At 38.5% G+C, this 18,040-nt stretch overlaps 1 protein-coding gene across 2 annotated transcripts in view; it reads right to left on the bottom strand.

Moving 5' to 3' along the window:
- The window catches only part of IPO5 (importin 5), a 58,297-nt gene that overhangs the window by 15,337 nt on the left and 24,920 nt on the right, over positions 1-18,040 (bottom strand). For both annotated transcript variants that reach the window (XM_045481043.1, XM_045481032.1), the window contains 11 exons: positions 16,710-16,812; positions 15,496-15,592; positions 15,174-15,278; positions 12,854-12,976; positions 12,643-12,763; positions 10,763-10,850; positions 8,875-8,981; positions 3,813-3,937; positions 3,631-3,720; positions 3,364-3,537; positions 798-1,016 (listed from right to left, as the gene is read on the bottom strand). In XM_045481043.1, the coding sequence (XP_045336999.1) occupies positions 798-1,016; positions 3,364-3,537; positions 3,631-3,720; positions 3,813-3,937; positions 8,875-8,981; positions 10,763-10,850; positions 12,643-12,763; positions 12,854-12,976; positions 15,174-15,278; positions 15,496-15,592; positions 16,710-16,812 (1,352 nt within the window). The remainder of the gene's footprint in view (positions 1-797; positions 1,017-3,363; positions 3,538-3,630; positions 3,721-3,812; positions 3,938-8,874; positions 8,982-10,762; positions 10,851-12,642; positions 12,764-12,853; positions 12,977-15,173; positions 15,279-15,495; positions 15,593-16,709; positions 16,813-18,040) is intronic.

Genomic DNA, 18,040 nt, shown 5'->3' with positions numbered 1-18,040 from the left:
AGTTTATGTATTTCCAGCAGTAAAAAGATAATCCAAATCCAGAAAGAAAACTTTGGATTGCTCCCTATTAGTATAGGATTTTCAGGTAACTCTGTGTAGTTCTGCCAATCCCCACTGTATAAACAGGCAGTGTTTCAGAGACAGTTTGAAAATCAGACAGAGTAGGAACATGAAAATGTTGTATTGATTAGGTTCTCAGTATCTCACAGAAAATAATTTCTAAGGTAAAGTTAACACTGGTGCTGGTTTTGGAGGAGACCAACTGGAGAGGTTCTACTGTTGATAGTTCTGAGAATTAGAGTGTGAGAGGTCAATGACAGGGGGGACTTCATTTGGATCAGCTATGACACTCTGATATGCTGGCTGGAAGACAAATACATCTGCCAATGGTCCTTGCTAATTATTTTCTGCAGAGCTATATGTATAGAGATTTCTCTTAGGACACCTGATGGTTTTTGGATTAACAAGAAAGCAAACGGAATGTTACCAAGTACGTGTTTAAATGAGTGAAGCTAAACATATGGATCTTGAACTCCACACGCCTCCCAGTAGACTGTACATGTGGTAGGAAGAGGAGGAGATTTCAAGAGCATAAATGAATTAAGAAAAAAACCTTAATATTAATGCTGAAAAAATGAATTTCTATATAAAGCTAGAATTACAGGAGAGTAAGAAAATGGAAAAAAACAAGCATCTGGAAAACCATTTAGCAGAAGGAAAAGACCTCTAAGTACCTCCCTCAATGCCTCCACAGCCAAACTACAGACAGTAAATTCAGCCTTCTACAAATCACTTACTTTTTCCTTCCCAACGGCTAGACCAATGAGGCTGATGCACTCAATAGTTTTTCCTCTGAGAAGTCGAAGTTCCTTCTGAACTGCGTTCTCGACGATGTGCTTTAGTGATGGCATAAATAAGTCATAGTAGGGGACAAATTTTTCCTCTGCGGTATCTGCAACTGATGCGATAGATGTCACAACTTGTTCCAGAACTAACTTGGTGCCTTTCTGAATCAACTAGGAGAAGGAAGACACACAAAATAAATCATGCAAACGAGAAACTGGAAGAAATACCTGCTCCGAGTTCTCACAGGCTTCTCTGAGACAGCCAGCGGAGACCACCCTCCAGCAGCCCGCGTGGAGACCGTAGGTTCCGGAGCAAATTAAAGAATCCCTGCGGAACTACTGATGTGGGATCTCCTCTCTCTTCTGTTAATGGAATGCTCCTTACTCAGGTCTGCCTTAACTCCAAGCAACCAATTCTCAAGCACAAATCTGATTCCTTTTCCAATTTTTGTATCCCAGCTTGACACCCGTATTTCGCGGTCCTTTTACCTCACTGACTCCCACTACTTACCGTACACTCTGTGCCGTCCTACCATGCATGAGAGAATCCCCTTCATGGTCCATTCCTTTATCTTCTCATGTGACTCTCCCCAGAAGGTAGCACTAATGACCCCATCAGAGCCAGAGCTTTTTAGCCAACTATTTCACTGTCTTGGTGAAACACATGAGCTCCCCTTTCTCCTGCATTCAAGACCTACAGGGTCTCTGATCTGGCTATAACAAACACTGGGTACTTGCAGCGGGGCTCATGCTGTCACCTGGTAACATTTTCTAACCCTTGAGGATTCACAGGAGTACCTGACCCAGGGACTATTCCAGATTTGTTTCATTTCCCCCCAATCAACTCCAGCCACTCTGAGCAGAGTTCTTCCCCCTGCACGACCACTTCCACTGCCCCGTAAGAGGGTAACTTACTCCCTTCTCCTGCATCCACTCCATGTTTCAGGTCTTGACTGCTTCTGACCTCCGAGGAACGTTGTTCCTCATCAGCTACCTTCTCTTTGCACAACTTTTGCTCACATACTTTAACTGCTTCCCCAGGCCGTCTTAACAATTCCTTCTTTTAGTCTTTAAAATCTGACCTGTTGCCTCTTTGGAGTAAGGGGATGCAATTGAAACTCTATTTACACTTCAGCCCTCTACCCAAACACACTTGTAAAGTCACGTTTGATCCTTCCGTTCCTGATTTAACCAACAAACTCATCTGCTTTCAACTGGGGTCTACCCGTCTTCAGATTCACTCCTGTTCCTTCCTGGTCTGCTGTCACCGGACACTGAACACCTGTCATATTTCAAAAGCCCCTTTCTTCGCCTTCGGAGACACTGTATCTTGTCTCTACCCCGTTCTCCTTTAGAACATGACTACGTGAAGTGTGGTTTACTAACTCTTCCTGGTTCATAACGAATTGATGTGTGAGAATTGAGTTAGTAACGTTAGAAACTTTACTTTTATAGCAATTTGACAGTAACTTTGTGTCTGCTAAACACAGGAGTTTTCTTAAGAGGCTTTTATTTGTCTTTTTATTCATTTCACGACAAGCTGAGCCTGAATCTTTGCCTTTCTCACTTGCATCCTCTCCTCACACACTGCTGTACTAACACCACTGAGTCTCTTAGGTTCTATTTCTTATTTAAGCTATCACTGTAAACCTTCTTCTATTTGGGACAGCCAGGCCTGATTTTAAAATTCAACTTATTTAACGTAAAAATGATATTCTTTCTCATCTGTCTACTTCTGTCATCCAGGTGAGAAGAATGGTCAACTTTTTTTACTTATCTTTCGTCTTTTTTTTTTTTTAAGTTTATTTATTTTTGACGGGGGGAGGGGGGGGGTGGTTGGGGAGAGGAGAGAACAAGCAGGGGAGCGGCAGAAGGAGACCGAGAATCCCAAGCAGGCTCAGCACTGTCAGCACAGAGCCCAACGTGGGACTCAAACCCACAAACCATGAGATCATGACCTGAGCCAAAACGAAGAATCAGACACTTAACCGACTGAGCCACCCAGGCACCCCCTCTTTCATCTTTTAAAATTCAAACTGGTAGAAACTGTTACTGCTTCCCGAAAAATGACTTTTAGAATCATCTTTCCCCACTAATTTCCATTATTACCACCCAAGCTCTGTGAACAATAATCTTGACAGTCTTAAATTTTCTCCCGTTTTGTGTATGCCTCATAATGCTACACAGCTAATTTCTTACAATCACATTATCAGGATTTCCTGCAGCAGTTAAGAACAAAATGGTTCTTCCAAATTTACACAAATCAGAATTCAAAATAACTGCCTTGTTTTCAAGGCAATTCACATACTGATTTTACCTAACGTTTAGGCTATAACTTCTTTCCCAATTCCAATGTTGGCCTATTCTCTGGTCAAGACTGAATTATTCTACTTCAAACAGCCTAACCTGACTTTCTATTCTTTATGGCCAGGCTGAAAAGTCTCTTTCTCCAGGTCTTACCCACTAAAATAGCCTACATTCATCTCTAAATAGGAGCTTAAAGACCTTGAAAACCTACCTCTTGAAGTTTAAGTACCATGATGGAATGTAGATGTTTCACCAAATTGTCTAAATATGGAATAAGCAGTGACTTGGGACAGTCCTCAGTGAAGTTGATCAGAGCGGCAGCAGCATGGGCCTGCACTCGCTGATTGCCCTGGTCCTCCATGGTCTGCAGCAGGGCCGCGATCACCTGGAAAACGGAAATCAGATAAACACACATTTTGAAACACCACATTTCCAAGCATACCTCCTCTGTTTGAGTGTTTGAGGCATTGTTACTTACCTTCTCATGAAATTTCTTTTGGAAGCCAGGTGCAAAATCTGTAGCCATCTGTCCCACGGCATTACAGGCTGCGTACCTTACTCTTGGATGCTGCAATAGGGGACTTTGTGTAAGTAAAGGTAAGGGGTTCCCACATGGGAACTATGGTAATAAGTATGAATAAGGTATTTACTGGTACTTACAGGATCCTGAAGAAAAAGCAAAACAAAATTTACTATCTCATTTAAAATTCCTTCCATTTGCTGGTGGCATCCTTCACCAATGGCAGATAAGGCCATTAATCCTGCATGCCGGTATTTCCAGTCAGCTACAAAAAAGAATTACAGGTGAAAGAACAGTTAGCCAGTACAAACATGTCATTTTGGTAGTCAGAAGCATAAAAAAAGCTCTCCTTATTTAGAAAAGACCACCAAAATATTTTTATACATTAATTAGAAAAATGGACAGAAAAAAGTGCCCGACTGGACTATTTCACTATGGTAATGGTTATGTCAGATGAGCATTTCTATTCCAAAAGTAGTGCAAAGGCAATATGAAAGAAAAGAGTTTATTAGTATTTATAACAACTACTGAAAATAAGCCTTTTCCCCCCAAGATTTACCATTAGCAACAAATACCTGGATTTTGTGCCACACACTGCTATTTATTGAACACAGAGATTCACTATTGTCCAACCATGGAAATTTACATTTCTTTAAAAAGAACAAAAGCCACGGAGAAGATACTGCTTTTAAAGAATTTTTATGTAACAACATGGTAAATGAATATAGATGAACATTACATGTATTCTAATATTACTAATGGCTACTTGGTTTTAGACTAGAATATTAGCTAAGCAGTATTTATTATACTGATCTTCATATCATATTCTAATATATAATTTCCCTGACTCTCATTTCAAAATGTTTATGCTCATTACATTATCGTTCCCTTTAAGCGGTTTCACACAACTTGTGGAACAAAGCAAGACATACATAAATACAGAAAGCTAATATCTGTGTGAAGCAGTGGCTCTCAAGGTGAGGCCCAAGAACCGTGGGATTACTGTCCTGGTAATACTCTTTCACTCTCACTCTGAGGGTCCAGTGGAGTATTCCAGGGATTACAACACATGTATGATCCACTGACACTGAATGAAGAAGCAGAAACAAGAACTCAGCTAAGAAACTTAAAGATATTTACAAAACTGCATAAGACGACATTCTTCTCGCTAACATATTTTTGTTTTGAAGTCATTCTTCATGAAAAATGTTATTTCTGTTCATGTGTAATGGGTTTATTATTGCTATCTTTAAATGAACATTTTAAATGTTTTTCATCTTTAATAATACAAACACTGATATAACCCACATAAACAAAAGCATTCTAGGATCTTCAGTTGATTTTTAAGAGTGTAGGGGTGCCTGGGTGGCTCAGTCGGATAAGCATCCGACTTCAGCTGGGGTCATGATCTCACAGTCCATGAGTTCGAGCCCTGTGTCAGGCTCTGTGCTGACAGCTCAGAGCCTGGAGCCAGCTTCAGATTCTGTGTCTTCCTCTCTCTCTCTCTGCCCCTCCCATGCTGGCTCTCTGTCTCTCTCTAACATTAAAAAAAAAAAATTTTTTTTTTTTAAATTTTTTAAGAGTGTATGTAAAGGGATCTTAAAAACAAAGTTTGTGAACCACTGGCATAAGAGTTAACAAAAGTTGTAGAGAAGCCTAAAATTATATCAGAATTAGTAATTTTTCACTTTGGGGAGCCCAAGATGAATTCCGTTGTAATATACTACTATAAAGAATTTTTTTGAGAGGGCACCTGCACTCCTGCACACCCTGCATGAGCAGGAGACAGGTAGAGAGAGAGAGAGAGAGAGAGAGAGAGAGAATCTTAAACAGGCTGCATGCTCAGTGCAAAGCCCAACATGGGGCTCAATCTAATGACCACAACCTTGAGATCATGACCTGAGCTGAAACCAAGAGTTGATGCTTAACAAACTGACCCACCCAGGCACCCCTCTAACATAAAGAATTTCTGAAAGTTTCCTAATTCTGCTGTTAAGTATTAAAACTTTATTATTAACATTATTAAATATTTATTTTTAATGCATTTCAATTACTTAATATACCAATAAGCCAACATTTTTCAACTAAGGAATAATCATCCTAGGAAATCAGTAAATCAGATGCTAACCTTTGCATATTGGATTTACTAAGTTTTTTTTTTTTAATGTTTATTTTGGGGGGAGAGAGACACACACACACACACACAAGAGAGAGAGAGAGGAAGGGAGACACTGAATCTGAAATGGGTTCCAGGCTCTGAGCTGTCAGAATAGAGCCTGTCGTGGGGTTCGAACCCACGAACCACGAGACTGTGACCTGAGCTAAAGTCGGACGCTTAACCAACTGAGCCACTCAGGCGCCCTGGATTTACTAATTTAAAGAAGAGATGCAATAAATACTTACTGATACAGAAAGGTGCCCTTATTTGGATCAGAGAAATAAAAATAAAAAGATATGTTTGCATATCTCTAATAGGCAGAGTTCCTGAAAGTATGTTCGGCAGAATGTGATGGTATGCTATGGGGATTTAGAAGTGGTTTGTCTCCTTTAAATTTTGCTGTTTATTATTTAAAGCAAAACCAGTAAAACTATCTTTAAAAATAAAGTGTTAAGTTACTAGGAGATACATATCGTTGGCCACTGTTAAAGCACTTTTCACACACACATTAGATACATCTTTGGATCTAATCTCAAGCCTGGGCATAAAGCAAGCATCATTTTTGCCTCTTTTACAAACAAGGAGATTAAGGTGCAGAAAATTTGCTCAAAGCCATACAATTAACAATAACAGATCTTTACTAAGAGTTCATTGCCATATATAATAAAGCCTCTTGCATCCAGCTGGTAGGTGTAGCAAGAAAAACTGAAAAGCCGAATTCTTTAATTACAAATCACAACCACATCCACAACTGATCTATCTGAAGATCACCATCAACCAATACTGAAATAGTGACTACAATCTTTTATGTCTGTAGGCTACCTTCTTCATCTTAAAAATGGAAAAGCTAGATTCTTTCTCTTAAGCAATCTGTGAAGCTGTCTCTATTCCTTTGGGGAAAAAAAAACCCTCAAAAAATTGAGAAGCTAAAAAAAGGAAAACTGGGGCACCTGCCTGGGTGGCTGAGTCGGTTAAGCGTCTGACTCTGGACTTTGGCTCAGGTCCACGATCTCATCGTTTGTGGGATCAAGTTCCCCAATGGGCTGCGTACTGTCAGAGTAGAGCCTCCTTGGGATTCTCTCTCCCCCTCTCCGCCCCTCCCCTGCTCATGTTCTCTCAAAATAAAGTTAAAAAAGGGGGGGAGGGGCGCCTGGGTGGCGCAGTCGGTTAAGCGTCCGACTTCAGCCAGGTCACGATCTCGCGGTCCCTGAGTTCGAGCCCCGCGTCGGGCTCTGGGCTGATGGCTCGGAGCCTGGAGCCTGTTTCCGATTCTGTGTCTCCCTCTCTCTGCCCCTCCCCCGTTCATGCTCTGTCTCTCTCTGTCCCCAAAATAAATAAACGTTGAAAAAAAAAAAAAAAGAGGGGGAAACAACTATTCAAGACCCATGTATACAATCACATCATTAAAAAGAGTTAATTGTTTTGGGCCATGCCTTTTCAGAAGAATTTTATAGGATAAGAATTAAGTAAATTGTATAAAGTGCTACAGTTCTCAACAGTTCCTTTCATTTGAAGCTGGTATTATGTTATTACCCTGCTTTACTACTTTAAGACCTTGAATCAACTGTCTGACCCTCAAGTGTGTCTCTTGCAATGTACCCTATAGATAGGACTATCCATACAAGTAAGTCAGGATATCTGTGGAAGAGTATATGCATTAGCATTATTTGTATCAACAAAAACTATTAACATTTAATGGGGTATTACAGAATGCTATGAGGGGGCTATTCTGTGGTGATATGATATACCCTGGGGTAAAAGCTTAAGTATGGTGTACCTATATGGTATGTTCACATTGTTTTAAAAACTGCATATATGCACGATGGAGGTCAAAGAAAAGTCTCAGAAAACAATTAACAGTGGCCACCTCAAAATCTAATAAGTTAAGAGACTTTTAGTCTATATATCTCTGTTTTTGAATTTTTAAAAAAAGTCAAGCATAGGGTGCCTGGCTCGCTCAGTCGGTGGAATGTGCAACTTTTGATCTCAGGGTTGTTGAGTTTAAGCCCCATACTGGGTATAGAGATTACTTAAAAATAAAATCTTAAAAAAACAAAAATATAACATGTATACAACAATTTTTGATATAGATATAAATTACAGGTACAGAGGCTGACTGACAAATGACCAGATATTTGTTATGAAAACAATAAAAGAAATAGAAGTGGCTTCTCTTTTTTTATTCAAAGTTTATTTATTTTTGGGAGAGACCGAGATAGCATGAGTGGGGGAGGAGCAGAGAGAGGGGGAAAGAGAGAATCCCAAGTAGGCTCCACACCACCAGCACAGAGCCTGATGCAGGGCTTGAACCCACAAAACCATGAGATCATGGAGCCAAAACGGAGTCGGATGCCCAACCGATTGAGCCACCCAGGGGCCCCAGAAGTGGCTTCTCTTCTGATTATATATATATTATACATGTATTTTTTAATGTTTCTTTATTTTTTGAGACAAAGAGAGACAGAGTGCAAGCAGGGGAGGGGCAGAGAGAGAGGGAGAGACAGAATTGGAAGTAGACTCCAGGCTCTGAGCTGTCAGCACAGAGGCGACTGTGGGGCTTGAACTCATAGACCGTGAGATAATAACCTGAGCCAAAGTTGGGACACTTAACCAACTGGGCCACCTACGCGCCCCCTGATTATATATTTTTAAAAATAAAAGACAGTGGCTAAGGAAGATCATATGAATCAAATGTGCTAATATTTGTAAACATCAAATGATGATGTCTTATTTAAATTAAAACCTAGATACTTCTGGCTAGGGAGAAAATCTATAGTTTTTCCTTGGTATTGTAATTATTTCCTATGCATTGAAGCCAGTTCTACAGAGGAAATGGAATATCTGCAGTCACGAGAAAAAACATTCTTTAGCATAAGATTGGATGGTTCCAAAGAGGACTAAATAGAATTTTATCAGTATAACACAAAAATTAGGCTAAACATTGGATATAAAAAGGCAAAGAAAGGTGAAGTCTAAGCATTTGTCAGTTTGAGACTTAGAAAGCCACATGCACTATGCTAGCATCCGAGGGAGACACAGCTTACGATTTTGGAGCATCTGCATAATGTGTTCCTTGATCATCGGCAGCACCAGCTTCCCACCAAGTCCACAGGCCATTCGGTCCAGAGCGCTCTCACCAGCAACCGCATTGCTGCACACAAACCAGAACGTATCCAACATGCTCAACACACAGAAGAACAGTGCACTGTGCACATGTATTTCTAAATATGCTATGAAACTAAGGCTGAGAAAGACCAATTTAAGCAGTCTTTCAAATGCATGAAGTTGTGGGTTCAAAATCCTCAAGAAAAGAAGAACACATAACATTTTCATGATTCATTCACCATGATGTAAAAAGTCCTGTCTCAATCTTAACTTTCCAGACTTTGCTCTTTCTGCACACACCCCTCACTGGCTAACACTCAGCTTTGGTGCTCTCAAGACTCAAAGGTATGAGCAGCGTGTTCAAGAGAGCCTGTTACCTCATTTCCCGGACATACATCCTTCAAACTCCATCAACAGAACACAGAACACTGAAAGCGGTGCTCAGACTCAGGGATGCCTTCTCTGCAGTGAACTTACCTACTTTTAAAGGAGTACTAGCTGCATAGCTAACATTTATGCACCGGTGAGACTCAATTCCAGTGTTTTCACTGAAAATGGAAGAAACTTGGGTATAAGAGCCTTTTGCACTGGCTTTGAACTCTAAGATTGGTAGTGAGTTTGTCATGGGATCATCTCCAACTGTCCAGTGAAGAGGAGACTATAAAGATGAAACTATAAATGATTTTTAGAATATATCTAAACTCACCTTGAATATATTCCTAGCCTATTTACCCACAGATAAGAAAATCTTACTCATCTAGCCCAGAAAAAGTAGCTTCAAAAGCCATATAATTGTAAGTGCCTTTTACAGGGCAAACTAAAGGCCAGGGAGCAGCAGCACATTACAGTAACCGAACCAGGGAAAGGAAACCCAATCTGAGCCTGGTCTTCTCTTTAGTCCTATGAGGTAATTTCCAGTGAAGGATTATTTTCATATACTTCAAAACGGCATTTAAGCCAGAGTAGTCATTTTTAATAATGGGACTAAGCCGCCAGATGCACTGTACATTCTGTAAGTCAAATGTCTTTCATTTTACCTAATTCCTGTTATCGTAGCTTATACCAACTACCAGTCTTTCAGGACAATACTTTCAGCTCTTTGAGAAAGAGAATATGACACACTGGCATTAAACCTTCGTCTACAGACGGGTTATACAAACCCTGGACAAATCACTCAAATGCCCTCTCCATTTCTGACTCTACCTGAGAATGTATCTGTAGGAACACTGAAAGAATCAGTTAAAATAACAGAGTTCTAAAGTGCTACTTCTCACATGCGTGTAAGAAGAGGCCATCATCACCAGTGGACAGTGAATAAATCGATTCTGGTGGACTTTTCCAGGAATTCCAGAGGAATCTCTGAAGTCTAAACAAGTAAAACAGTAGCTCCAGTGTCACAGTAATCTAGTGTGCAAATCTTGCCACTATCTCGTCTCTAGCCTATGGTTAAATTGAATGAAATTGGGAAAACGTCATTTTGCAGAAACAACTATTCTAAGTGAGGTCTATGCATATAGAGGCATTTTTCACAATAAAGCTTCTTTATACAGACTTTAAGATACTCTTACACTAAAAAAAAATCTTGAAGAAAATTCAGAGTAAAATGGGGAGGAAAGATGGCTACTTAATTAAAAGTAAATAAAATATAATTTATAAAATTTGACACAGAAAGCCTCAGTGTCCCATGTTCCAAACTGACAAGTTTAATTTTAGATTACAGAATACAGTGGGAAGACATGGACCCTGGAACCCTAAACTCTTGTCACCACCGGAGCTCTCTCTGTTCTGTCGAGGAGCCTCCACACAGTCTCTGGTGCATGCGATTACCTGTCAAAGTCATCATCTTCCAGCTCATCTGCATTCGCCCAGTCCTCGTCCTCTTCAAGATCAACCATCATTGCTAACATCTGAGGAACTAAAGTAAATCATCACTTCACACCTGAAGACTGTAGCTTTTTTATTTTATCAGTATCACCATTTATGAATAAGAATTTTAAGAAGTAAAAAATGAAGGATTTACTTTGCCTCTAAGAGACAGAACAATTATTTGCCTGTGCCCCCCAAAATTGTTAAATTTTAACCTTTTTGCCACATTTGCTTTAGACCTTGTTCTTTTTAAGAAGTGCCACTAAGGATAAAAGTCAAACTTCCTAGATCCTACCACACTCTCTTTTACTCACCAGAGGTGAGCAATGAATAAAACCGACGCTTCTCATTCCCAAACTGTTTTTACACTTGAGCTACAGATTTCCCTATATACAAAAAACAGCACCATTTCAAGATTTTAGTTTTTACACAATAAATGGTACCATACTACATGTAACCTTTGGCAATTTGCTTTCTTTTCAACACATATGGATTTTAATTACTTTACAGTATTCTACTACGTAAACACACTATTCCATCGATGGACATTCTGGTTGTTTCCAATTTTCTTCCTATTAAAAAATTTCCTTTGATGAGTTTTCTATACACATATCCTTGAAATGTGTGAGTTCAGGGCATGAAACTGTTACAGGTTATCTTCAATATTATAAGAAAGACTAACTGCTCTGCATAGTGGTTGCATAAATTTGCATTCCTAGAGGAAGTTTAAAAGGATAACTGTCTTATTTCACAACAACGTGTGAAGTGCCCTGAAGCTGTATGAGTCCTGCCTGCTCAACACCTTTCATCAACACTCAGTATTGTCAAACTTTCTGACAACTTGGGACTCCACAACTACTCTGGTATTTGAGGCTGACCAGCACTCATTAGCTAGTTCAGATTCCTCCTCTGTGAATATCCAGTTCCCTAGCCTTCATCTATTTTCTAGGTACTTAAACTTTGTTGACTCTGTCCACTGCAGCTACTTTTCCCCAGCCTACAGCTTATCTTTTAATTTCACTTACGGAGTATTTGGTCAAAAAATTATTTTAGTATTTGCAAATTTAGCAATATTGCATCTGTGGTTTGTGATTCAGTCTTAAAAAAATCTTTTTCAATCATCAAGATTTACTCGTAAAAATGAACTTATTATTTAGGTGTTTAATCCACCCCAAATTAGTGTTTATAGGATATCTGAGGTTGGAATATATTTTTGCCACAGAAATGACCTTTGATCAATTATCTTTTTTTTTTTTTTCCCCCAATTATCTATCTTTTCAAGTCAGCTTTGTTTCCATGTGAGTGGATCTGCTTATAGGTCTTTTTGTTCCAGATGATTCACTTGTCTACACCTGTGCCACGAACAAATTCTAAGTCTTCACAGTTGAGAGGGCAAGATCTCCACTATGCTCATCAAAATGGTCTTGGCTACTTCAGGCCCTGTGTTATTCTACATGAATTTTAGGATCAATCTTATCATGTCCAACTCTATTGGGATTCTGACTGAAATTGTATTAATTTTAGATTAATTTCAGAAGATCTGGTATTTAGCTCCTCTATTAGTCTAGTCTTTCAACATGTTATCTAATTTCCCCATAAAGGTCTTCTGTGTCTTTGGATTCGTTTCCAGGTATCACATGTCTTGCCTATTATGGGATTTCAAGATGTGTGCAGCATAGCCACCATGCCCATAAATATGTATAGAGATGTACGTCTCCAGATTCACCTGTTTTGAAAGGACATCATATTCTCAACAAATCTATGAGTTTACACAATTCTCAGCAAATTCACTGAAGAGTTTTTCCACATGAACACAAATTATTTAAAGATCTTTGACTTACTAGTCTGTGCAACAATATTGGTATGTTTTCTTAACATAGCAGCTGCAGTCTCAGAGAGGGTCACGATTACTTCAAGGGCGAGCTGGCGTTGCATATTATTGAGGCTGGTGTCTCCACACAACTAGAAAGAAGATGTATTTGCACACATTTCGTAGTTTAGATTATTCATTGAAAATAATAAACAGAACATTTACTGAAGTATTTAATTTACCTTTAGACTTAGCTGTAAAGTAGCTTCTAAATGAGGACGCAAATACTTTGGAACGGTATCTGCAATCTCAACGAGGGACTTTAAGACAGAATCGTCATTCTGGTAGCAGGAGTCATTCACAGCCTGGAAAAAATAAAATAGAAAAGGAAAAAAGGTCTGGGTTCAACAGTCACTTTATAGATGCCTCACTGCCAAAACAGTAAAAGGCAGACAACAAAGTGGCATTATCAAAGAGTATTTTTCGCTAAATAATAACTTAGCAATCTATATGATGAAATTTTACCTACAGTCACATGTACACCTTCCTTTTGACTGTCAACTAGAAACATATAAAGATTTAAATCTAGTTCAGAATTATAGCATCCAGCACAACAAACTTGAGGCTGTCAAAGAATTCTTTTCATAACTAGAAGGAATCCCTTCCCTCTGTCCTTCCAACATCCACATCCTAGTCTTTTTCAGACATACAATAAATACTAGGCCCTAGGATACATTTCAAGTGTCCAATATTACTCATTTCTCTATGACATCGAGTTAGCTCACTGTGGTATTTAAATATACATTCTGTATCAACCACTGACTATTTAAGAGTGACAACTCCTAGAAGTTTTGGCTAACATTTTAACTTACTCTAAATTCAAGGGAAGAAAAATCTGAGATTAGACTTCAACAGTGAGTAACTCAAAATTTTTAGGTAATAAACTAAAACAATAGAATGGAAAAGTTAATGTTTTTTGTCATTGACCTAAACTATCTTTTCAATTTGATAGCACTGAGAGGAAAGTTTCTACTAAATCCTACAAAATTACTCTGAATCATGTACAATTCACACAGGATTTTTCAATTTTAGCTCTTCTGAATCCTAACCTGGTGGTTCTCAACAGGACACCATTTCTCCCAGGAGTTTTCTTGGTTGTCACAATGACTCAGGAAGGGCCAAAACCAGGGTTGCTAGACATCTGCATCTGTGACACAAATACTTACGAGGAACTCACAGGACCTTCTTACCATGCATCTCACATGATAATGTCAGATACTTCTAAAAATGAAAAACTCACTTATAATGATCTGAACCTAAAACCTAAGTCACAATTAGATTTTGTCTGGTTTTAATGTACCATGATTCCCCCCACCCCCAAAAGTAAATATTGTATAAATCTAGAATAAATACATAGTTTTGTCCAGAACTTTACCATTTCTGGAAATAAAATCATCAATAACAGCATTTGTGGTGTTGGCCTTGCCAATGATATCTATCAGTCCACATGTTTAGCTACTGAGTTTGTATAGATCACTTAAAAATCACCTAGTCTGGGGATGCCTGGGAGACTCAGTCGGTTGAGCATCCAACTCTTGATTTAGGCTCAGGTCATTATCACAGGGTGGTGGGATCAAGCCCTGCACTGGGTTCTATGCTGAGTGTGGAACCTGCTTGAGATTCTCACCCTGCTCCCCTGCTGCCCCTCTTCCCCAACCGCGCATGCTCTAAAAAAATAAATAAATAAAATAAAAAACACCTAGTTTACTATGTCTTTCATTGTAGTCATGCCCTACCATTTATATATTGAAAAGCATGCCATTTTATTGCATATTACTTTCTTCTTATTTCTTCTTTGTATTTTAACTTAGGGCAATATAATTTTATTTTTAAAATTTGTGCATATACATATGTACATTACCTGTGCATTTCAATATTTCAAAATGGAATATGCAAAGTTACAAAATCTGGGTCTAACAAGGTTGACAATAATTGTTCTAACTTACCCAATCATATTTCATGCTCTGATTGAGGCAGATGGTATCCCTAAAATAATAACACCCTTAGGATCCAATAGTGACAATTAACCATAAACTATTTATAGTACAAACTATCATAAGCCCTGGGTTTAAGAGTAAGGACTTTGGTCTGATTTGGGTTTAAATCATGGTTCCATCACTTACTGACACTGTGACCTTGGGCAAGTTTCTTATCCTCCCCTCTTTAGTTTCGCTTTATGTAAAATAGGCATTAAATTTCATAGGTTTTCTTGGTTGATTCAGTGGCAATAACCTATGTGATTACTTAACAAATTACTTGTATCATGCATCATAGAAAACTTTAGAAACCCTAACCTAGGTATTTTAAGAGATTAAGAGTCTATGAAAGGCAAGAGATTTAGTTCAATGGGGACAGAGATCCCCTCTAGTGCCTAGTGCTAGCACACAGTAGCCAATGACTTGATTGAATAAATGAAAGCATTCGAGAATTCTGGTAAGAATTTGAAACCACAGAAAACCAAAAAAGGATACAATTTTCACTTATTTCATACCGTTTTCTTACCTGTAAGAATCCGGGTAACAAGTCTGCAAAATGTTTGAATAGAGCAACATTATGCTCATTTGCAAGTATAAATGCAGCTGTAGCTCTAGCAGATAATGTCCTGATCTAATACGAAAACAGTAAAAAACGTCAAGCATGAGAAATTACTGATGGATGCAAGGTCAAGATTTCTTACTCAAGATGAAATTTTTCATCAGTAAAACCAGTACTTATATTTTGCAGTATTAAAACTAAAGATAATCTCCAAATACATAAATCCCATTCACAAGTTAAATGTTGTATTAAATTAGGTGTTAGTATTAGTGGAATTGAAATTATTTACCGATGGATGTTCCTGATCTTGCATACACTGAACTAACATCCGTTTGATAACGTCTAAATAGTGCTGCTGTTGGTTCCCAAAAATTCCAGGAAAGTTCCTAAAAAAGATCCAAAGTACTCTTTCAAAATGACATATTTCAGTAAGGTGTCAGCTAGAACATCTCATGTTCTAATCTAACCTTAAACATCAGCCTGACTTAAGTGTGCATTAACCCTGATGGCTGAACACCATCCATCCATCTTCCAAGTAATCCTCTTTGGGGGTTGGGCGAATGGCAACAAACATTAGCAGAGAGGATTATGCTGGATGCAGAGGTGACCCAGGTGCACACACACTACTCAGCAGCCCATCCAGCCCTGTACTTTATCCTTATCACTCTTGTCCCTGTAGGAAGCTGACCTGGAGTGCAGGACAAAAGCAAACACGAGGCTGCAGACGGTAGCTGCAGTCACAGAGCTACCTGACAATCTGTGCCTGGGCTCAGTCAGTGACCCAGGGAGTCCCGATTCTGCTCTACTTTAAATGTAGCTAACAAGTATATTCAATACTTGCAATTAATTCTCTACTCCGGGTTACCGATACAAATGAGATCCATTTGACAAATTAAGTAGAAGATGGTATAATGTCTACCCTTATCCGCTTCTGATATTCAAGGTGTATCTCATTTCTTAACAAGTATATAATCTTGAAACGTTATAAATCCAACTATATTTTTAATGTAGAACTGTATGATAACACCAAAGTTTTCTTAGTGCAAATCATCTTTTAATTCTAAACTGAGACCATTTGCTTGTAAATATACAGGATTTTATTAAAATAATGTATTTTTATGAAGTTTGGTCATAGAAGACCCAGAAAACAATGGGGGTTCACCAGCCTTTTCTTTCTTCTTCAAGATTTCATCATTAAAGTGGCTTTCTAAAAGATATATTTAATACTGTGTCGATCTCCAACAAAGGGAAAAGAAACCATCTTGTTTGGAATCATAAAAGCCAAAGAATAGAAAATAAATTGCAGACAACCGCTGTGCACAAAAAGGAATATAATATGAAATTAAAAGCTTTGTGTTTTTTCAATTTATTTCCAACACAAATAGAAAGCTCATCTAAAGGCATTATTTAAGTCTAAAAAGTCAGACTAAAACATCCATTAAAATGTGCTTTGTACATTCATGACACTTAAGTTTTTCAGGAAAATAAGATCAATGTATGTACCAGAAAATGTGAAGGGCAGCTTCCCGCAGTCCCATATTTTGAGAGCTGACTGAATCAAAAAGGAACTTCAAACCTTCGGGCCACTGGTTGTTGCCGTCCTCATCTAAAAGTAAAGAAATCCAGGCATAAAGTATGTAAGTCAAAACTTCAAAGAATGAAGGGTGAATCCTTTCATTTCACAAGCCTCAAAGTATGTTAGTAGTAGAAAATGTCACATTTTTAAAACGGCCTAATAAAATTAGGTCCTTTAACCATAAACATGGCATTCTAATCTTGTAAACAGCAACTGTGCATCTGGGTTGCATAAGCACAGATACTGGCAATGGTTATTTTCTAAAGAGCTGGCATTAAAAGAAACACCCTTAAATCAGTCCTTTTAACATAAAGATCATGCTTACGGGTGGAAGGGAATGAAATCATGGTTTAAAAAAAATCATTGTGGACAGCACTTTGAAACATTTCCATTATTAAGTGATTTTGAATTAGAAATGATGTCATTTATAAAGTTTGGTCACAGAAGACCCAGAAAACAATGGGGGTTCACCAGCCTTTTCTTTCTTTTTTTCAAAATTAAGGGGCACCTGGTGGCTCAGTGGGTTAAGTGTCCCAACTCTTGATTTCAGCTCAGGTCATGATCTCACAGTTGGTGAGATCAAGCCGAATGTTGGGCTCTGCCTGACAATGTGAAGCCTGCTTGGGATTTTCTCTCTCCTTCTTTCTCTCTCTCTCTGCCTCTCCCCAGGTCACGCTCTTTCTCTCTCAAAATAAATAAATATTTTTAAAAAATTCAAAATTAAGAGTTTCAGTGGGTTTTGAACTTATTTAAAATAAAAAATTTAGCACATTTCCTACTTTTTAAAAATATTTAGTTTTTTGACAGAGAGAGAGGGAGAGCAAGCAGGGGAGGGGCAGAGAGAGGGAGATAGAGGATCCAAATCAGGCTCTGTATTGACAGCAGACAGCCTGATGCAGGGCTGGAACTCATGAACTGTGAGATTATGACCTAAACCGAAGTCAGACGCTTAACCGACTGAGCTGCCCAGGTGCCCCAACACATTTCCTGTTTTAAGGAATCAGTTGATATCTGTAAGCTGACTTGAACAAGAATTTCTACATTCCTGGTAGTGGAGATTAAAAAATCTTATCTTAGTGAGGTATCCTTTTCAACCTTTAAAAATGCTGCCTAAATGAAGTTTACAATCACATCTATGAACCTCCCCCCAAAAAAAACAAAGCATATTCAATTACATTATTAATGTTTTTAGTGTGACCAAAAAAGGTTTGACTGTTGGCAAAGTGCATTTTTAGAGATTTTCTTTTTATTTCATCAC

This window comes from Leopardus geoffroyi, chromosome A1 (genome assembly GCF_018350155.1).
Source record: "Leopardus geoffroyi isolate Oge1 chromosome A1, O.geoffroyi_Oge1_pat1.0, whole genome shotgun sequence".
Taxonomy (NCBI): Eukaryota; Metazoa; Chordata; class Mammalia; order Carnivora; family Felidae; genus Leopardus; species Leopardus geoffroyi.
Note: the sequence above shows the minus strand (reverse complement) of the source record. Positions and strands in the feature narration are given on the sequence as shown.